This window comes from Epinephelus moara, chromosome 1 (assembly GCF_006386435.1).
Source record: "Epinephelus moara isolate mb chromosome 1, YSFRI_EMoa_1.0, whole genome shotgun sequence".
Taxonomy (NCBI): Eukaryota; Metazoa; Chordata; class Actinopteri; order Perciformes; family Serranidae; genus Epinephelus; species Epinephelus moara.
This window is the reverse complement of record NC_065506.1, coordinates 43,369,169-43,392,293: the sequence shown is the minus strand read 5'-3', so window position 1 is coordinate 43,392,293 and position 23,125 is coordinate 43,369,169. Positions and strand designations below refer to the sequence as shown.

The 23,125-nt window shown below is 39.8% G+C and overlaps 1 protein-coding gene across 2 annotated transcripts in view; it reads right to left on the bottom strand.

Annotated features, from left to right (window-relative positions):
• Window positions 1-22,071, bottom strand: part of hsd17b12b (hydroxysteroid (17-beta) dehydrogenase 12b) — a 30,710-nt gene extending 8,639 nt beyond the window's left edge. The window contains exons 1-10 of one of the 2 annotated variants that reach the window (XM_050046393.1): window positions 21,740-22,071; window positions 9,675-9,721; window positions 7,777-7,852; window positions 6,940-7,047; window positions 6,554-6,618; window positions 4,752-4,796; window positions 3,129-3,163; window positions 2,021-2,102; window positions 1,227-1,292; window positions 935-1,094 (exon numbers count right to left, since the gene is read on the bottom strand). In XM_050046393.1, the coding sequence (XP_049902350.1) occupies window positions 935-1,094; window positions 1,227-1,292; window positions 2,021-2,102; window positions 3,129-3,163; window positions 4,752-4,796; window positions 6,554-6,618; window positions 6,940-7,047; window positions 7,777-7,852; window positions 9,675-9,721; window positions 21,740-21,917 (862 nt within the window). In that variant the 5' untranslated portion in view covers window positions 21,918-22,071. The remainder of the gene's footprint in view (window positions 1-934; window positions 1,095-1,226; window positions 1,293-2,020; window positions 2,103-3,128; window positions 3,164-4,751; window positions 4,797-6,553; window positions 6,619-6,939; window positions 7,048-7,776; window positions 7,853-9,674; window positions 9,722-21,739) is intronic. The other variant, XM_050046385.1, reaches the window with a different exon arrangement.
• Between the last annotated feature and the right edge of the window lie 1,054 nt (window positions 22,072-23,125).

The following is a 23,125-nucleotide window of genomic DNA, read 5'->3' as shown; positions in this document are numbered from 1 at the left end:
AGGATCAAAACCAAACAAGGTGAAGCAGCCTTTAGTTTCTATGCTCCCCGCCTGTGGAACAAACTTCCAGGATATCTGAGGTCGGCTGAAACTGTCAACTCATTTAAATCAGGGCTTAAAACATTACTATTTACTGCAGCTTACCAGTGAACTAGATATGTAACTTATTGTTAGGATAATCTGAAGCTATTGTTTTTATATTTGTCTGCTGTTGCTTTATGTTTGCTTTTTAAATGCATTTTCTGCACTGTTTTTAACCATTTATTGTCTTGCTTTTAGCTTTTGTTTTTAATGATCTATTGTTTTTAATGTATTTCTCTTGTAAAGCGCATTGAATTGCCTTGTGTATAAATGGTGCTATATAAATAAAATTGCCTTGCCTTGCCTTCTTCACTGTCTCTGTCAAGTATCTGTCTATTATTCACTCATTCTACAGCAAGAAATGGCACTTCAAAATAACAGCTCTGTGCCATAAATTCACTGTACTTTAAAATAAAGTGTGCTTTTTACAATGTTGACACATTTGCGAGTCGTTTGCGGTCCAATCAGAATGGACCCCTGACCCACTTTTAGACCAGGACCCACCAGTTGGGAACCACCGTTTCAGAGGTTGGATTCACCGAAGACACACAATAAAACAAACAAACAAACCACCGATCGAGGCAATGGAAGACCAGCAGCTCTCATGTTCAGCGTGGTAAAATTACTGTTTTAAATCATTTTTGTCAATGGAGACTGATTTTGTCGGTTTTTGGAATCTTGCTTCACCTGAGGCATGTGAGGAAGTTTTCTTCACAAATTTTAGATAACACGGGTTGAGTAACTGGTCATTCATTTCAAAAGACAGGCATGCTTTCCGTGAAAATCAAACTGAAGCCCAGAGGTAAGAGAAGAATACACCACATGTACCTGCATTAGATTGTTTGTTACATACCAAGACTTACCATAATGGCATGGGGCAGGTAGCCATTAGTCTGGGTCTGTAACCCCACCGTGTTAAGCTCAGCTGACACGTAGCGCTCTGGACTGGGCTTGTCCAGCGTAGCCCGTCGGATTTTACTCAGCTTGGTCGCAACAAAAAATGGCAGGACACTCTGGGGGGAGGGGGGAAAAATCAACAGTGCTGAGACAACAGGTATTTTGCCTTAACTCTTGCAAAAGGACTACAGTTATGAACCACCAAACTGGGCTTGTAGCAGAAGAACTAAGGTTGGTTCATGATTTACCTGGATGATGATGCCTTTGTTCTTGTATTCTGCCTGCAGTCCTCGTGAGAAGAAATCCACAAATGCCTATGTAAGATAAAAATTTAAGTGAGAAAAAGACTGCAACAAACACCAAAAAGCCACTGGACTTCAATTCTTTAAAGAACAAGAACCTATTCAACACAAAATCTGCAGTGCAAAAACTAGCAAAGAGGAAAAGTGCACAAAGAGTTCACGTACAGTGTGCTCTCACAATGTTAATGGTAGGTGTAATGAACTGAGTTGATCGTTAAATTGAGCATTAAAGTAAAGATTTACCCTGGATGGATTCTGGATGCACTTGCATCGCAGACACCAGGATGTAGTAGATAAACATGACCCAGTATTAAGACACCAGCAAATTAATCAGCTGAAAGTGTGAACAGCAGGCTGTTTTTAAGCTAACAAACACACATGAGACGGTTATAAAACATTATGATGCCACATGCTCCTATAAACATTTTTAATTGGTACACTACCTCGGGACCTGAGTTAGTCAGCGACTTATTTATATCCAACAATTAAAACAGCAAATATGAAAAAGGACAGTGCCTCCACCCAGATAAATGTTGATCTAACATCCGTTGTCATCAGCAGATAAGTTTGGCCTCAATGTACAGTATGCTGGTGGATTATACGGAACAATTCATAACACAAGGACAAATATGATTTTCTCCTCACAGTGTATGGAACAATGTAAGCCGTTTATGATGCAGGGATGCGTCTATGTCGGTTAACGCTTGAAGAAAAGGTCATAAACCATGTACTGCAATTACCTTGGAGGCAGAGTAGACAGTGAGGAGAGGAACAGGGTACATCCCACTGGCAGACGAGATGTTGAGGATGGCGCCCGCCTTTCTGGAAACACACAGGAGACATGCAGCAAACACTTCAGCCTGAGATCAATCCCACAATGATAGGACAACATGGTACGATGTGGGCTTGCAAGCTGAGGCAAAATAGCTCTTGTTGTACATCAAAGAAAAGCTGGGAAATATTGATCAAAGATACTGTAACATCAATACCTGAATGTTTACAAGCTGATGGGTTTTTTTGCTCCAGCCTGTGGTGCTTTCATACAATATTTAATCAGACGTAGAGGTGGATGATGGTTTGAGAAAAAAAAAATAATTTTGTATGCGTATCTGATGGCCAAGCACATGACAGCTTTCAGACTTAAATCTGCTCAGCTACAACACAAAATATTAGAGTTGTGGAAATCAGCTGAAGCGAAGACTTAAAAGATGTGCATGTATTCTGACTAAACTCATCTTCATTGGTCGACTACAAACATGACGTATCATCTGAAACATGGAAGTAGCTACATGCCCATTAGCCCACAGCGTCATTAACAGGCGGCTCGCTCAGTGTGTGACGTGCACTTATGCACACATAAAATATAGGCCTATATTAATGAAGGTTCATTAGTACGGTTTTGTATTTCTAGTCGACTAATGGCCCTGAGTGACAACTACTGGTGAACTAGGAAAATTCTTTGTTGGGGGCAGTGATACCATTGATGGGTGTAGTTTGATAGAAAGAAAATAGTTCCTACATGAAACTGCTCACAACAAAGTCTGTGGGTTATCTTGAGTAAAGGGGCTGTGATTTCTGGAATGGGACATTGCTGTTGACGTCTTTTTTTGGCACACGGAACACCTCAAGCCGAGTGCCATCTAGTTCCATTAAACTAAAGAGAAGGCAGATTTCTCCACCACTCAGCAACTCACACCAAAACAATCTAGACTGATAAACAGCACTACAGGGAAGAGGAATATTATGTATTTTGGGGTGGACTGTCCCTTTATTCATTTGTGCTGGCGTTAGTTACTGAAGGTTCACAGACACCAGTAATATGTTAGTGCGAAAGTCAAATAAACGTACCTCTCCACCATTCGTGGTAAAACAAGACGAGTCATCTGTAAAAACAACGGAAAGAGAGACAGAAAGTGACAAGTGTGAGAGAGAGAGTGAAAGCATCCGACAAAAAGTCAGTTAATGTGTGTGGGTGGTGGACAAGTGTGCGGAGGTGTGCATCCACATTTGTAAACGAGTGTGAGCGTGGGTTGTGTTTGGAGAGGTGGTTGGGGAGAGAAGACAAAAAGAGAGAGGAAATGATAATGATAGCAGAGGGAGCAGTTCAGAGAAATATTGAACGACATAAATTAAGTGTAAAGAGAGTAGGTGGACTTTAGCTGTTGCTCTGGGAGCTGCCGAACATGGAGAAGAGGGACAGAAGTGACTGACTATGCGTTGTCATTGTGCTGTGTGTGTGTCTTTATCGGTGACGTCGGAGCTCAAACTATCTCAGCCATTTGAATCCACTTGGACGAACTTAATTACTCAAAGGAAACCCAGACGTCTCAATGACAAACATTTACAAGTCTGTATCCACAGAGCCCATGATGTGCACACTGAGCCACTTATTTAAGATAATCTCTGCTGGGGATCTCCAAGTTGGCCATGTAAGAGTATTGAGAACATTTTCACACATCTTTAACTTCGTCATTTTTAATTCTTATGAACTTGAGCAGTTTTTCAAGGATACATTGGTGAAACCTGCAGTGTCACATACATGCTGTCCTGCCAAAGGTGCCTCCAGTCATTACCAACTTGAAGGAGAAATACTTACGAAGAGCAGAATGATTGGTCGATTAATTAATTAATCAAGCAACAGAAAATAACCTGGCAGCAATTTTGATAATCAAATACTAATTTTAGTAACTTCTTGAAGCAAACAAGCCAAACATTTGCTGTTTGGTTCTTTTCTTTGTCATACACTTTAATGAAGTAAATGTTTTGGACTTTTTTGGACTGTTGGTCGGATAAAACACACCACCTGAAGACGTCACCTTGGGCTCTAGGAAATTATACAGGCATGTTTCACCATTTTCTGGCATTTTATTGACAAAACAATTAATCATTAAAGTGGCTCTCTGTGAAATTCAGAGTGTATGAGTGGCCTGTACACGGTTCTCAATATGGAGGTGGCTGAGCTAACTCCATAAAACGTGCTGACAGCAGCAGCAGTACCGTCAAAGCTAACGGTGTTAACTGCGGGGAACCAGAGGGTGGGCGACTACGCCATCAAGTTATCAGCGATATCTGCCATATCATGCATACCACCAGTGATAAACTAGCCAGTGGGATGCACAGGTGCACTAACATGTTCGCCTGGCTGGACCGGCTTTCCACAGTAAACCACAGGGAAGCTTAGATTATAACACACTGGTAGTGTGACTTCATTTTCTGCCCAGGATGCCATTACGCCACGACATCTTTACATTGCAAAAAGTGTTTTGCTGCTGTATTAATGCTCTGAATGTTCCATACAAAACATTTAATCAAGAAAGTAACAGGCAGATTATAAACAATGAAAATAATAATAAGTTGCAGCCCTGTACTTTTGCAATTATTAACTTCAATATGTTTCCTCCTTTGCACAACAAAAACATTACATATTAAATCAAAAAGCCTAAATTACATAAACAGAATAATAACACTCACCTGGCACACTGATGTGATGTTAATGTTGACCATGGTGTCGATGAACTGAAACAAGAAGAACAGGAACATTAGCACAACTTGGGTCGTGTGCTTATGCCTTTACTTACACATATTGTTCAGAAGAAAGGTAGACTTTAGTCGTCAAGTGTCAGCTTCAGGCATTTAAGATGTTATTTTGTGATTTGTCTCAACACAAGATGGTAGAAATTATTTGCTGAAATGAGGAAGGCGGTTCTGTGTAACTTCTTTAAAGAGGAAACAGCACATATTGTTTAACAAATGGAAAGTTTAACTCCTAAGCAATAAAAGTCTACACTGCTCAATCACATTTTGCTTCTACAACCTTTCCTAGTCTGGTATGACCAGTACGTTTGAAAACTTTAGGAAGTGACTGCTGTGTAATTAAGACTCCTCTCTACTTGTGCTACTGTGCTACTACACTTTGCTTGTCCAGTATTTGCCACAGTAGCCAGCAAAAATCACATTAGCTTGCTTTAGGTAAGCAAAGATAGTATATCTACATTATGTCATTAAAAACTATTTTAATTTACAGTTTAAAAAAGTACAATATTTGATGAGGTCTTACTCAGCTGGCCACGTTAGTGCAGTTCGATTTTGTCTATCTGCACATGAGGCTCCTCTTGTCTATTCAGTGTAGGGTTGGGGAACAGCTAGTTACAGTAATTAAATTACAAAATAAATACACAAAATAATGTATAAATGTACAGACAGAGAATCTAACCTGCAGGCGCACGCATCTCCGTTACTTCTTGACTGCCTGTCAGACTATTTACAGATACTTCCACTGAAACACTCAATAGATGGAAGTCATCTCACCTCATGTCATGTACAAAGCAAGAAATAACTTCTTAAGTATAAAAAATGTTCTTGGACAGAGGGGGGGGGAGGGTACAAATTAAGAGGTAGATTACATTTGAAACAACGTTGTTTTCCCTCCATTTTGAAAAGTATTTGTGTATTAATTTGTGGGGTGATTTTGTGGAATGCACTGGGTGAAGAAATTAGACAAAGTAAAGATATCAGACAGTTTAAAGAGAGGTACAAAGACAGGATCTTCACAGGGTACAGAAATGATTAGAGGGAATGTAAAGCACACTCAGGGTGAGACTGTTGTCAGTATTCTTAATTTGTACTTTGGTATTTGTTTTATACACGGGGTAATATTGGTTATCAAGTATTAAGAGGTGCAGTGGTGTAAATGTGCTGTTGATCAATGGTGAGGAGAGTGTGTTTATGTAACAGTTTGATTAGTGATGTATTAGTATAGTTTGGCATTGGGGGTGGGGCTAGACAACCATGTTGCTTCTTCCTGCTCCTTTTAGGACATGAAATGTTCATTTATGTTTCTCACTGTACGTCTGTTCATGATTTATTGTTTCGGTTTTGTAGGTTTTTGGTTTTTTTTAACAATATATTCTCTTATTTCATTATTACTTTTTTAAATGTTCAATAAACGAATCACATCAAATCAAATCAAGTGTGTGGAAATCTTTTCTGCCAGGTTGGACTTATTGGTGTTTCCAGCACCTTGCCAAGATTAAGCTGGATGGAGCAGTGGTTGTTCTGCATCATACTTGTGCTTGGTTTAAAATTAAAAATTAAAAACAACAAAGACAAAGTGACATAAACTATATGTCATTGAAATGTGCCATTATTACCACTTCTGTTCCTTACTATCTTGTGAAATGATTTACCAACATTTTATTCTTTGTATGCCTGTGTGATACAAACAGTTGCACATTCATGGATAACAGAACAATAATAATAAACTTTTAACTTACCGTGTCAAGATTGGGGACGTTGAGGAAGAATTCAGGGTAAGTATAAGATATTCCAACATTGTTCACTGTTAACAAGAGGAAAACAACAGCACGTTCAAAACACTGCATAATGTGAAACTGATGGATGAAAAGAAGATTACATTTCTGTAATGTGGAGTTCAGAGTGTTATTCCTCTTTCCAATCTTAGGAGGGCAGCAAAGGGCTGAAGAAGCCAGGATAAATTAACCTTTATGATGACATGTAAAAACTTACATTTAACTCAGTGGATTTTACAGCATTGCTGATGTCTTTAGGCAGTGATTCAGATTGAATTTGCCATCTCATATGACTAACTAATTAAACTTTATGAAATGTGACGTGGCCTAAGCACCTGCTACACTCTTACCCAAAACTCCAATCTCCAGTCCTGCAAGTCCAGCTTCAATCTTAGAGTAGATATCTACGGTGCTGAAGTCTGCTGCGATCGTTTTGGTCTCCACGCCACATTTGCTCGCTGAGGGCACAAAACATTTGCATATATATAAAAGAGGCAATGAAATATATGAGCGCTCACTTGTGTAAAGCTTTTATGAATGACCACATTGGCAACAAATAGTCACTTGGATAGGGAGGACCGGAGCAGAGGAAAAAATAATTAAACCCTGAAATAATCCTTCTTCATCAATGAGGATATCCCTCCCTTAAGAGGAAGCTTTCATTTAATTGGACAGATTCACTTTCAGCTCCAGCAGGAGGCTTTACTGCCTCATAACCGAGAGCATAAGAGTCCTGCTGAATCTCCACTCTATAAAAGGATCACTTGTGAAAAAACACGCAATTCAATGCAATATCATTTAGTCATTCGTCATTTAGCCCTACTGGACTATCACACAGTGCAATATGGATGCAACATTTTGGGTTCAGGATGAATGAGGCTGAACAGCAGCACGGATCATTAGGACTGAACTCCACTCCTGCAGCCGTCATACTTAACACATGAAATACATTAGTCTTGTACCTCTGGATCACAGGTACTGCTGATTTCCCCCGACTGCAAGATGTGGGATTAATTCCATTGATGGATTAAATATATTGAGCTACAAGCTGTACTTCACTTTGATTTATGTGCAATTGTCTACAAAAATCGTCACTGTGCATTCATTTCCATCGCCTGGCAATATTTGTCTGCCTTTACGCTGCGTGTTCAAAAAAATAAATAGGCCAAAATATTCGTGCTACTCACTGATGGCCTTTGATACGTCATCCAGCTTCTCCTGAGAGCGGCTGATCAGCACGATAGCAAAGCCTCTGCGGGCAAGCTGCAAACACAAAGAGCATGTCAACAAAGGCGACACCTGTGCACTTCACACATGTACTATTTTAGTAGTCAGTCTGAAGATATTAATAGAGTGGAGTGGCACTGAACAAAACAGTGTGTTCATGGAGTATTAAATCATTTAAGGTGAGCTTGAAAATAGAGCTTGGTGACTGTATTCCTTGTTCTGTAAACTTGAACATTTGATTTACAGTTTCTGTCGCAAACATTCAATCAAACAAGTTTATTTTTACAAGTCTACAGAAATCTTAAAAGTTTACTTCACAAGTTTGTGCACTCAGATCAGTGTCTTCAAACTGTGACTGAAACATGCACAGGCATTTGGTCTGCCTGTGCAACAACAGAAAAAAAGGTTACCCGTAAGCGACCAATGAGAGTCTTTGGAATAGGGATGTGCCACATCATCTTCTTCTTGATAATACCGGTATAATTTTTAACATCATATGAAAAATTCACATCGTGATGCTCGCGATATTTCGACTTTGACATATTGACGTCATACTGTTACCCACAGCAACAACAAGCATGGCTGAAAGCGAAATTATTACAGACTCTGCAGTGGTTCCAAAAAGAGGAGCAGCTTCAGTAGTGTGGAATAAACTGTGGCGTCCTGAATGTTTTATGAACAGCCGCGGACTTCTCAGACTCTTTTAGTGACTTACTGCTCAGAGGGAACTCATTCAGCGGCTCCTCTGGCAGCAGCACAGCGTCTCTCCCTCTCCTCTCTCGCCGTGCACACACGGGAGTCAGTGTCGTCAAGTGATTTTGTCATAAACCTTTGGTAATGTAAACCTACGTGACGCTCGCGGCTCGACAAAAAACTACATATATGTGAATGTGTGATAGTTGTGGTATCATAACAGCCTGTCACAGGTTACAGCGTGATGATTAGAGGAGAAATGGCAGAGCATAAAGGTCCAGGTGGAAAAAAAACCCCAACTCAATCATTTAGGATTTTGCGACTGAGGGAGCTGTTTAAATGTGTAATTTGTGGTTGATTTTGTTTTGTTAAATATTTGTTGAATCTCTTTAATGAACAGACAGAAGAAGAGACAGAGAAGTTGTAACAGTTGAAGTATTGGACAAATGTTTGAAATCAAAAGCTAAAGTAATCAATAAAATACAACTTAAAGTTTCACTGTTCAAATAGTCTGCAAAAGTAATGGATAAATGGTCAAATATCCAGCTTCTGCCATTCTAACAGCAGTATGAATGAATACTTGACTAAACTGATCTAAATATCATTCAGTAGTAGAATTTTGTAAAACAATATGCACTTTTCTTTAATGTTAAATGGCATCTAGTTTAAAATCAATTAAAAATAAAACATTTGGAACATAAAGTACGGTATCAAAGGTATACCTGAGCTCATCTAACAGGGCTGTGGGGATACATCAGACTAATACGGTTTGGAACCTCTGAGTAAAGGCGACGTTCTCTAGCATTTCTAAATGGTTATGTTGAAATGGAATTAAATAAGGCTTGAAGGCATGGATATAAATGTACAAACTTTGCAGTTCATAGAAGCCAAAATATTCAGACTCAAGTAAATAAATCTGCAAGCGATGAATGTAAAACCATCCAAAACAGAAGTGACAGGTAATTACAAATACAAATGTAAATGTCCAAGCTCACCATAACCAACATTTAAAAGGTACAAAACTATTTTCAAGCACACCTTTATGAATGATTTAATGTTGCGTACATGTGTTTGACCGATACAAAAATTAATTCCACCTGACTGCCTCCTTCTCTTGTTAGAGGTTAAGGGTTAGGGGTTAGGTAAGAAGTCCATGGATTCTTACCTCCTCCGCATAAGCTTTCCCAATCCCATCTGTGGCTCCCGTCACAACTACAAGGGCAAAAAAGACAGAGACTAAATTAGCAGGATAAAGTACTGTGTATACTGATCCAATCAAATATTAATACACAGTATTTAATAAAGCAAGACATGCCTGTCTGTATTCAGAGACAAATTCACAGTACAAGTAAAAGGTAGCCTATGGATTGTTCCATGAACATTAAACGAGGGCTCAATTAGCTTGTTCATTAAAACTGAGTGAGCACAGTTAAACTGTCTTTGTACATTTTTATCGTCCTACATCAATGTATCATCGAGATGAATCCATACAACAGGATGAAAAATTAATATAGACAACAAACAGTGAGACAAGCACTACACTAAACATACAGACATAATTAAACACTGAATACTGAGTGTTTGTCATTGAAATAAAAGTCTCTGGTATATGGGCAAAAGTATATGGACACCCATTTGATCGTTGGACATCTCATCACAGAACCAAACTATTAATCTGATGCTGTAAAAGCCTCCACTCTTCCAGGAAGACTAGACTCATAAGAAGAGGTTTTATTCTTTATCTTCCTTGGTGTGAAATCAAGATGAAAACAGAACACAAAGGCAAACAAATTTCAACACTGCAAAAACCGAACTGAATGAACAGACAAAGAGCGCCACCTCCAGGAGCTTCAGCACCACAGAAACCAGATGATAGAGATGTCAGAGTTGTGGGCTGTTTGACGGATAACTGATCTCTGGGAAGTGCAGCAATGATGGCCCGAGCACAAAAAAGCTTTAGAAAAATAAGACGCATTGACTTTCAAGGGTAAAGGGCTGAATGTCAGCGTAGATAGATGTACTGCAGGAAAAGGTACACGGAGAGCAGTCGAGGTGAGTAAGGAGGACAAATAGAGAGAGGAGGAGAGGGAAAGTTAGGTCCTCTCTGTCATCAGTGGCAGTCGAGCGAACGGATGCCCTGGAACTGCCTGGCACAAACAGCAGCAGCAGCAGCAGCGGCCTATTTTTAGCAATTCCCATCTTTCAGAAGGAACTATTCATCACACCTCTGGCTAAATATAACAAAAAGTGGATGGGAGTGGGATGGAGAGTCAGGGCGTTAGAATATGTCCCCGTGTAACCTGGAAGGCCCGGCTTAAAGAGCATCTTATCCTTGTGTATTGTTCTTCATCTGAAGTTTTTAAGTGTAATTGCGTGGTAAGACTCTTGGGCTCATTAAATCAGCAAGGCACACCAACATAAGTGCAGTCTCTATTCAAAAAAAAAATTAACACCAGTGTAGGTCGACGAAAGATTAGAACGCTATTGAGAAAAGAAATGCAATCGTGGTTTGGTGTTATTTGTGCTCTGCTGCCAGGCTCAGCAGAATTTACAGACTTAGTGTTTTATATTAAAAATTAATTGTTTTTATACACTAGGATAGGTAATGTAAGAGGATGAAATCCATCTATAGAGGCTAGAGTAATTAAGTCAGCATCCCTCACCCAAGAGGCCCCATGAAAGAGAAAAAGAAAAGCATGGCTCATCGTCTTGATGATTGTCAAGTAAACAGTAGAACACACCATATCTTCAACGCTTTGTATGATATCTTATGAATTACCACCACAATAGCTCACAAAATTGTGTCACTGCCGGTTAGGTTAGGTCAGGTTAAGGAAAAGAATCATGGCTGGGCGTCCCTGCAATGCATAGGTCACATGATGTTAGTCTCCTGGTTCACGACTTTACTTGGGTTATAAACTAATTATAGTGCAATACTTTTCAACACATTCTCACTCCCAGCTCATCAAATTCCAACACTTGGTCCATGGCCCATCACGTCCAAAAATGATGCACTAGGTACCCTCCTGCGTCAGTTTTAGACGTTCAGGGATGGTGTGTCAATGTACACTCGTTACATGCATCGTTGCAAGGACTTTGTGGTGCGAATCTTGGACACAAACAGCAGGCTCCTGGGTGAAAGTCCAGAGTTTGTTTGATCCATCCACCTCCCCTCCCGCCCAATGCAGACGTTCTCGTTCTTTACACTACAGAAGTTGCCCAGAGTGTCAATAAATGCCACCACCTGGGTCATCTCATGCTGCCGCTAAAGGGTGCCTCTGTGCATGGGTGTCTGGCGCCAATGGGCCACTGACCAAGCATCAGTGTTTGATGAGTTGGGAGTGGGAACGGGTTGTACTTTTATACGTGTAAGTGCCTGAGATAGCCTGAGTATAATACTGGGAATGAATGCTTGGATGTATTTGATTGGCCATTGCAGTGTCTCGCTGAATGATGTTGTGTTGAAAGAAAAGTTTGGCCAAAAAAGACTCAGTAGTTTGGGGTGTTTTTTGCAAGAGACTTCTGTGTTGGCATCCCCAATTTGTCAATGCGCTGGTCTCACTGAAATGAATTAGACTAAGAATTATTTGGTGTTTTTAGTCTCATTTGTTCTATTATTTAAACTAGAGATACAACGAACCAACCTTTGGATTGGTGCTCCCTCACCCTCTTCACTTTCTCTGCAGTGTAGAAAAGTTTGTTTATTTGTGATTCAACGTAACTGATTATTACCAAACCAAGCTGATATTCTGTAAAGTAATATACTCTATCACAGCATGATAAAATAACATCATTAACCTCTGTCCAACCCCAAACACCCTGAGTCTGCGCAGAAAGTAAAGTCGCTGATGGATCCTTGTAAGAACTCACACGGACATTCCAAGACAGATCACAGTCAACCGTATTGCCGAGCACTACACCTGATCGTAGCCGCTTTCATGAAATGTTGTTTGCGCTGCTGCTGCAATGTCTAATACAAATATCCCTGCAGAGAAATTTATTTTAGGCAAATATTTTTTGTTCTTTTGACAATACTATTAATTCCTTCTCTTACTCATCTGTCAATTTACCCTTTGCTGTACCCATGTCCCCTTTGTGTGATCTTCCTAAGTACAGATGATGCCGAGGTGCCAAGCATCCTCTAGGGCTGCAGCAGAGCCAAACAGAAGGGAGTGGGGGAGGAAAGAGAAGAGAAAATGACAAACACGAACATGGGGGATCCTGGGGGCAACTAAAAATAGCACAGAGGAGAGGAGGGGAGAGTGATGGAGAGTCTGCAGGCACAATGATGAGGAAAACATAGGCTGGGTTATTTTTAGTTGTTTTAAGAATGAACTGTTTTGCAGTCGGAAAAGGAAAAAAAAAAAGCTTTTACAGCTGAGTGCATTGTTCCCTTCAGTCAAATAAAACAAGGTCTATTTTAGGAACTGCTGTCTTCTGCAAATGTAGGTTAGACTGGCTAGGTGTTCTGATGATGGTGCTACTATGTGTCACCATTTGGGTGTTTGCTTTGATAGCCAGCATCATTTTATTGTTGAACATAATTCAAGTACTGGGAATAAATCCCCTTATGCATCTTTTAAACTTAAAATATAAGCCAAAGTCCTGCCCTACTTCCAGACTTGCTTTCCTTCCACTAGAGGAGAGGAGTATTTCATGCAGAAATAACTGGTAGAGGACACGTTTGGGTCATTTCACCAATAACTGCTATCGATGTGTGAGCATGTGTGGAACTTAATAAAAGTTTTGGTTTGTTAGCAAAACTGTACTGGCAAGATTAGCTCATGAGGGTTAACCAAACTCATCTCATCATCGAAACAGCGACAAAAATGAGAAGCTAAATCTCAAAGCTCCTCATATAAAGTACATCCACTGTTTAGATTACATAGACTATATAAAAAGATGGACACATCTCTACTTCCTCCCACTAAACAAAAATGAAGCCAAAGTATCCCGGATATGGCGGGTGCCATCTTGCGCTGGTGACGTCAGTGGGACATGCCAAGAACAGTTCTAACAAGAGGCGCCCAGGCGGCATACTGGTCAGATGCCCGAACCACCTCAACTGACTACTTTCGACACGAAGGAGCAGCGGCTCTACTCCGAGCTTCCTCCCCCCAGCCACCCCACGGAGGAAACTCATTTCGTCCGCTTGTATCCACGATCTCATTCTTTTGGTCACTACCCAGAGTTCATGACCATAGGTGAGGGTTAAGACGTAGATGGACCAGTAAACTGAAAGCTTGCCTTCCAGCTCAGCTCCCTCTTCACCACAATAGTCCGGTGCCGTGTCTGCATCACTGCAGACGCCGCACAGAACCGCCGATCCATCTCACACTCACCCTCACTCGTGAACAAGACCCCAAGATACTTGAACTCCCTTATTTGGGGACGTGAAAATAAGCAGTTATAGCTAAACTCAGGAGCAAAATGAACAACTGAACATACATCAGCATCATGAGAAACTACATAAAATGACAGAAACCATCTTTGATCTTTTAGTTTGGCCCATGTCCTATCCACTAATCTGGAGGGGACAGGGTTTATGAGCTATTCTGCAACCAGCCACACGGGGGTGACTGAGATGTTATGGCTTCATTTTGAGGGAGCTGTCATGTCGTCCATCTTTCTGTGACAAATATCTTCTTTACATTCGAAGCTCATATTGAGGTTTCCGAATAAAGCCTCAAACGTCTGTCATCATATTTTGTGACATCATCACCCCAACAAACGACAAATCAAAAAATCTCTGAATAAAATCCTCAGTTTGAATAAAGTGATTCATTGGATTAAATTATTTAGTCTTTATTATTAAATCCACTGTTTTTCTTTCTCTCTCTCTCTCTCCCAGCTATATTTCCAACCTCTTGGTATCGTACACGCCAGGACGTATTTTGAGGTCCTCGGACAACAGAGGTCTTTTGCGTCTTCCAGAGGCCCGGCTGAAAACTAAAGGGGACAGAGCGTTTGCTGTCAGGGCCCCGAGGCTGTGGAACAATCCGCCCGAGGAAATCAGGTCGGCCGAGTCAGTGATCACTTTTAAGTCCCTTCCTAAAACAGACTTTTATCGGAGAGCCTTTCCTGATTTTACTTGAGTTTTAGGTTCATTCAGACTGTCTTATATTTCCTCAGTTTTATATACTAAAATGTTTTTCTCTGTTCTTGTTTCATGTCTTGTCTGTTTCAGTTATTGACATGTTAAGCACTTTGTAACTCTGCTTTAAAAAGCGTTTTATTAGTAAAGATTATATTTAATGAATAATGTTATTTATGGTGCTGTGAGATAGCTGCTAAACTGCAGCTGCAAGCAGATCTGCTAGCGTGACCCGGTTTGTTGGCTTGTTTAGTGCGCAGGAGAAAACTAACCAACAAGGACAAATAATATCGCCGATGTTTTGCATTATCGCCATCAGCTGGAATAAACCAGACCTGCTAACCAGAGGGTGCACAGCCTTTGGGCTTGTAACAGTAAGCACTGTCCCCAGTATGACCTCCTGTGTGTAACACTGTGGGCTCCTGCTGTGGAGCCCTCGTGGGTGGTCTGACTGCAACTGTTCAGAAATACCAGGTTTAAACAGAATGAATAGACATGCAAAATAATGTGTGATTCAGAATTTGTATGCAAACGATTCGGTACAGGCCTAAATGCAAAGTAATGAGTGACACATGTTCTGCTCTTATTGCCACTGTTCTCCACACACTATGGGGGGAAGTTTCTAAAACCATCTTAGGGCCTAAAGCAAAGTTCTAACAATGAATGATGAAGCAAATGTGATGCAGAGCTGAAACATTTAGTCAATTAACTGACTAGTCATTTGACACAAAATGAATCAGCAACCATTCTGATAATCAATTATTCATTTTAATCAAATGCCAAAAATTCTGAGGTAACAACTTCATGAATGTGATAATAAACTGAATATTTTTGATCTGGACTGCAGTTCAGACAAAACAAGACAACTAAGGATGTCACTTTGAGGCATGTTTCATTTTAGATTACAAAAAGGTTACGAAAATAATCATTAGCCGCCCTAACGTGACATAACGTTGCATCAAGCACTACCATAACAGTCTGGACAATGAAATAATTTTGCTACTGTACTTGCTACGGCAAGAATAAATATTATTATAGCAAATGAAATTGATTCAATTTTGTGCATTTTTGCATTGTTTATTATGGTGGAGAGGGTTTAAACTAATTGTAAATGTACATCAGACAACATGTGAAAATAAGATGTCACTACAAGCACTTTTTTACATATGCATTTATGTCTTAAGAATGTTATTCATAAACCAACTGGCTTATTATTGCAATATTTTATATTATCAATAACTGGAGCTTTGTCTCAGATAGCAGGACGCCATTTCATTGGGACGCCACTACAACAGTTCCTTGTTATACTGCCACAGCCTCTCTTTCTCTCACACACACTCACTCTCTCTCACACACACACACGCGCACACACGCACACAAGAAAGTGAGATGTGGGTTCCAGTGAACCTGAATCCCGAGGATCCTGCGTCTCATTTATGAATGGCTCTGGTCCTCTTACATAATCAGGCCGTCCTCTCAATCAAGTCCACTTCACTGAGACAAAGTTTGTGAATGAAAGCGGCAGCAGCCAAGGCCAACGGGCTCCTTTGCCTCATTGGATATTCTGAATCATTTCCAAAAATAAAAACCCGGCTGACGTGTTTTCCATTTTTAGCCGCACACAAGAAGATCAAAGGCAACTTCAGCACGCATCCTCAAAACATTTGGGTTTCTCTGGCAGGCTGATGTGACTGTGACTGTGACTGCATACACGGGCTGAAAAAAATACTGCTCAGAATTTTAGCTGTGAATCTAGACTCTGATAAAAAAGACAAAATACTAAGTGCACAAGTAAAAACAATAAAAACACAATAATTGCAGACTGAGAAATGTACTCTGCAAATGCATGAAAAAATGCAATGCTAACCTGTGTCTTAAAAAAACTAATCCTCACTACTGTGACGTCATATTAATCATTATTCAGTAAAACTAACAGGTCTGACACGTCTAACAGCTTTTTTGCATTATGACATGAACCTTGAACAACAATTTCGCAAACATGAAGCAATCCCAGCAGTCTGTTCAAACTTCAAGGTTCAGTCAGTGAGCAGGCTGGACAGATGGACAGGATTCAGTCTGATTTGATAATCCCCTCCAGCCATAATCCCATCACAAGATTTACTACAGTTTACACCCGATGACAAAAAGGCTGATCATTCCCTGCCCATTCTTCATCTCCTGTGAAAAGTACCACAGACTAACACACAACAGTCCGCTGTTGCAAGGACAAAGACGCAATAGTGTGTCACTCGTATGTGCTGAAGCAAAATCAGAAGACTGTAAAGTCAGTGAGGGTAAGTTATGCAAGACGGGTGTGATGCAGTACAACAGCACAGTGCAGGTTGTTCACGACACGTTCAAAGAACAAGGTGCAAAAATTACTTTGTTTTGGTGCAATCTGATGCAACAGCTCTGCCAGAAATTCTACTTTTACCAAGTTTAAAATATTTAGTTTTTGTTGACATTGTCATAGATTTGTGAATTTAACTACACACTTATTTCTGAGGTTATAGTTAAAAGGTGGAGCTGTACTATATTACAGGCGTTTCTAATTTCTTTGTCCTTCCTTTTTACATTATAGAGGGGCAGAATAGTCGTAAGGCAGTGGTTCCCAACTGGTCCAGCCACAAGGACCATATTTGTCCTTAATCATCAGTTCAAGGTCCACACAATTTAACACATTCACATCATACTTGTGTTTGTCCATGTTGCCGAGCTAGTTTGCTGTCTCTGTCAAGCAGCTGTCTGTTATTCACTCACTCTACAGCAGGAAACGGCACTTCAGAGTAAAATCTCTGTGCCGGAAACTCACTATACTTAAAAATAAAGTGAGTTTTTTTACAAGCTTGACACATCTGCAAGTCATCTGCAGTCCATTCAGAATGGACCTGCGACCCAATTTTGGACCGCAACCCATCAGTTGGGAACCACTGGCCTAAGGAACAGGCCCCAGTGCATGCTAGTTTCTAATAATGTACCTTAAAGGGCCAGTGTGTAAAATGGGTTGAAAACAGTGACATCAGTGGTCAAATTCTAGATTGCAGGGCTCACACGCTCACCCCTCCTGTCGGGTAAATGACGGTGGCCTCGTAGGGACAAAAAGCCTTGCGCACAAGTTTTTCAGGAGTAGGTCTATCTAGCGACGAGGTGAATGTTTATTTAGAAATCTAAACCATGTTACGATATTGTAATGAATCCCTCACGAGCAGGAGACCAGAGTAGCGTTCGGGAAAAAGGCCAGTTTATTTGAGCACTCCAAAAACTCCGGTAACACTCCAGGGGGTAAAAGACTCCGTCCCAAACTCTGACTCTTCTAGCGTAACACACACACACCATACACACATACACGTTTACCATACCAAGTGGGGACCCCCCTCCCCTCTCTGCTCAATCTTCAGCCCGCACGCTGACTGACAGTGTAGCCGGTAAACAAAACTCAGCTGTTTATTTAGCCTAGCGATATCTCCGGACTATAGTAGCTGCAATGGACGACTTTGAACGCGATTTTGAAGAGTTTCTTGTAGCGGACACAGACCCAGAACCATACCTGTTTGAGCCGGAGCATACAGGTGAGGAACTCCATGTGTTTGATGCTGAGCGGGCGAGAAGAGAGGCTGAATGCACAGAATGGGATTCGGTGCTACTGCTACCACTGTTGGGGAGATATATCACCAGGAGGAAAAGCGCCGCAGAGAGTGCATCACAAGGAGTGAAGTTGCGTCTTCTTTTCCTCGCAGATGACGGTTCGGGTTCCTTCTCTCCTGTTGCGTGGTTAAGTGTGGTCCATTCGCAAACTTTATAACTAAAAAAACTTTTCACTACTCTCTATCGATGAACTACTAACACTCTCTGCTGTTTCCTCCTCCTTCTTCCTTCCTTCCGCTGTCTTCGTTGGTTCATTTATACACGCGAAACATGTTCTCTGGCTGGCTGGATTATCCGCTCGGTCTGCCTTACATACATGGCGGCGTAAGATGGCGACCTCTCTAAAGCAAGGCCCTTGCTATATATATAAAAGCATAATTATAAGGCTACGAAAAACCAAACGAATTTTATTTTATAGCGATTATACACTTGTATAAACATATTAATGGGTAGAATATTCAGATTCAGATTCAGATTGACAATAAACCATGCCAAATATTACACACTGGCCCTTTAACTATCATATATTGTGTCGTCATATGATTAAATAGAGACTTTACATGGGACAGCATCAATATACATATTACCAAAAAATCATCACTGCATATCTGACAGTTAAGTTATAGTTTTTCTTTTTTTTTGTTTTATAGATTGCTACTGACTATTTAGTGGGTTTGCCGTTTTGAGGGCATATTAGCAAATGATGTTTTTAATTAATTTACTTGAGTTTTTCTTTAAGCCCCGGTGTATTCCTGAGGTAGCAAAATGTATATTTTGCAAGAGCCCTATCTCCATCCATCCCCACGGGGCCCACTGCGACCACACTGCCTGCAAAGTCTACATTTATGCTCCTGGAGCAGAACATAAGAAACTCCTCTTAATATACTGCAATTCAATACAATACCAACCATGTATCTAATATAGAATTTCTCTGTAAAGTGAGTACATTTTCTCTTACAGAATAAAATAAATAACAAATTCAGAAAAAAGGTGGAGTTCTGTCAAAGACTGTTAAACTACATGAGTATTATAAGCATTTACATACATTTTATATGCAGGAAGTGTTTTATAAACTCCTCAGAGCAGGTTGGTCAAAGGCTTGCAGCCCTTCATTGCTCAATGACTTGTTATCTATAGTTGATAACCTAAAAGAGCCCAGACTAAAAGTAAACGGTACAAACTATTTAGTACAAAGAGGATGTTTGCTGTTGCTACAAATGATTAAACACTAAATCAGTGTGTTATTGCAGAATTCAACTGGAGGCCAGCTGATCTGCTGTGTACATCACCTCACACTGATGCTGGATGTGGTCAGATGCAACAGAATATATCTTTCAGCCAGAAGAGGTCAGTGAACAACAGTTAAAGCTTCATGTTCAGTTAGTCTGTCACAGCAACACAAGATGATCTGGGCAACGTTTTCAAAGTGTGAGTATGAAGAACCAACACAGTTAAGAAGAGGTACAATGTCATTGAGTAACATTACTACTACTACTACTACTACTACTACTACATTTTTGTGAGTTCTACAGACAAACACTGTTTATTTTCCTACATTTTGGCCAGTTGGATTCACATCTGGAGAATGAATGGCTGATTCATTACATAAACAAGGCAGAGACATTATCCTTAGTTTCATAAGTAATAAAGAGACTTTGTTTCCTTCAGTTTCAGGCTCAATTTGATGCTCATCTGCACGTGAACCACCAGGAATCTAAACACTGACACTGCTGTACCAACAAACAGTTTGCCATGAACAGGCCTACTAATAACAAAATTATAATAATTATAAGAAACTGACTGATTCCAATAAAAACTTTGGTCATTTTTGTCTGGTATGATGTGTTTGTACGATATCTATTTCATTCTCAGAGTATGTATTTTTATTTACTGTATTAGGCTATTTATGGGTTTTAAGGGTAAGTATTATATTACACTGAATGTACAGTCTACTTTTTAAAGTATATGACAATAAACTTGAACTTGAACAGTTTGCTTGAGCATATTTTTTCAGTCAGAAGTTACATTTTTAAAACAGTTCACACACAGGGCTAACATGAAAGTCGCTGGCCAAACTGACACAGACAACATGCAACCAAAGAAAGTATTTCCATCAAAAAACACAACTTATGGTCAAATGAATACGTTCTTTCAATCAATCGTTGCTCGGTGGACGACAAAATACAGCTATCAGTATGAACCGGTACAACCTTATTTTAATTTACTGAAATGGAAGTTTGTGTAAAAAGTCACCCTTTAGAAAATAAATAAAGTTGAAATTCTCCGTCCAGTTGCATTTTTTCAATATCATAGATAAGCAAATGTACACGATATGATAATATGATATGATATTTTTAATATCACGGTATACCATAAAACCAGCAAACGACTGCAACCATAGTTGTATCCTCTTCTCTGAAGAGGGTTTTACTATAGATAACAAACCCTACTGAAATGCGGTTTAAAAAAAGAAAAGGAAATTTTCTCAGAAAGTTTTCCTCAATCTTTTCATTACCTTTATTATTCATTTATAGGCTTGCAAGTAGCAACGCTGAGGTGGCATCTTTTATCGATGGATAAGGACTAATTGCTGATTGAAGAATTGCGCAATGCAGTTTGACACAGGTGCATCAGAGCAGGGGTGCCAAACTCATTTCAGTTCGTGGAGCACATGCAGCCCAGTTTGATCTCAAGTGGGCCGGACCAGTACAACCACTGCATAATCACCTATAAAATACAACCCCTTTAAATTTTTTGAGTGTAAAGAAGTACAATCTGAAAATCCATTTACAAAACAAATGATGACAGCCCGCGATATCATAAGAAAATGTGCAAATTCAAGTCAACAGTATGCCTCAGTTTTTCCACATTCAGTCGGTCTACTACTCACTTTCATTACATGTGAATTATTTTTTGATATAATATTTTGCACAGTGTTTAATATCTTTGAATATGAGTACAGTACAGTACATTAAGTATTCATTGTATATACAGAGAGCTGTATCCTGGTCAAAGTGGAAAAGCCTCTGAGGCAGCATTTTACATGAGGTGTCTACTCACTGTTTAAACCTGACACCGCTAAGCCTTCACAAGTGCAAAGTCATCTAGTGGGCCGGTTCTGGCCCCTGGGCCGTATGTTTGACACCCCTGCATTAGAGACTTACATCTATACAAGTAATTTCTATCAGCTGTGTACACACAGTTAATCTAACAGAGTTTTGGGTCTTTCTTTTTTATGTGAACCGATTTAAAAGGGTGTGAAAATGTGTGAAACCAATAAAATCGTGTTAATACATTTGTAAGAGAAGACCACTAATGTGCTACAGAGGTGATAATAAAGATTTAATGGTTTCCGGTTTCATTAAGCGTGTCTTAGCAATGGAGGAAAACTGTAATTTTATCAATGGAAACGTCCTCTTTGTTTGCAAATGCTGCAGAACATGAACTTAAATCACATTTGAGATTGTTATTGTCTCCGTGCTGCTTCTCACCTGCCCATTTCCCCAGCTTGGTGGGTGACACGAGCCGCCCGTTGCCCAGCACCCACACCCTGATCCCGGTCAGCAGCCGGCAGACGGAGCACACAGAGAGCCAGGCCGCGGTCAGAGCACCGAGCCAGAACAGCGGCGTCTCCACGGCCTTTAAAACTGCTTCTCCGCTGGACGACATGACTGAACCACACACGCCTCTGTCTGTTTTATCTAACAACAGTGAACTCTGCACTTACAAACTCTGTGTTAATGCAAAAAGAAGCGCCCAAAGTGCAAATGCATGCGTCAGGAGGATTGAAAAAGCTACTTCCGCATTGGACGCTTCCGCATTAGCGCTTGGGTGTCTGCGATTGGGCCGTTTTCTTCTTCTTTTCCTGCTTTCAGAAATCTGAGTTTTACTACCACCTAGTGTCATACCAAAGTCATCACTGTCATCAGTCCCGTATTTTGTTAAAAAGAAATACATATAATCAGTGGTGTAATATAACAAAATAATAATATTTTGTTACAGTAAGCTACTTAACTATTTTGGGAGTATCTCTACTTTACTTGAGTTTTGAATTTTCTGTAAACACTCATTTTTATTCCCCTACATTTCCAAAATAAAAATGTATGTTTTTACTCCTCTATATTTTCCCTAAGCACCTTTGTTACTTAAAACAAAATAGGGAAGGAACGAAGGACAAACGAAAGAATGAAAGAGAAGTAAGAACTGAATATTGATCTTCCTTCAAGTTGTGGAAAAAGACCTCTTATTTGATTAGGTGTAACATAGGCTCCATTTTGAAGGTGGTGTACATGTTAAGAGGAAATAAAAATCATGATTCTCAAAATTCTGACCTCTTGCCTTTTTATCAAAATCATTTACTTGTACTTTTACTTTCAATACATGAGTAGATTTAATAAAATAGAATTACATTTCATGCTTTAGTACAATAAATATCAGATACTTTTTATTTTTACTCAAGTAATATTCCAATAAGTGACTTTTAATTCTTCCAAAGTCATTTTCTCATAAGATATCTTTATTCTTACTCAAGTGTGGCTTTTAGAGACTTCATCCACCACTGCATATAATATAGTGTAAAATATATGTGGTGTGGCTTTTCCTCAGCTGTTAGGTTATTTTGCAATTTATGCTTTTTGTCAAGTTCTCTCTTCAATCATCTTTATCTTACTTATAATAAAAAACAACAATATCAGTCATCAAGTTCCACCCTGCATGTTCTACAGTGAGGTTTAAAGATGTTTTCTTAACAGGCTGAAATACCTTGTTTGAAAAGATAACAACAAAAATACATGGTGAAATCCCAGTCGTCCATAATTATGTATACTATGTGTGTATAATATTGTTTTTTCTATACCTAAAAGTCAGTGCACTGTCCA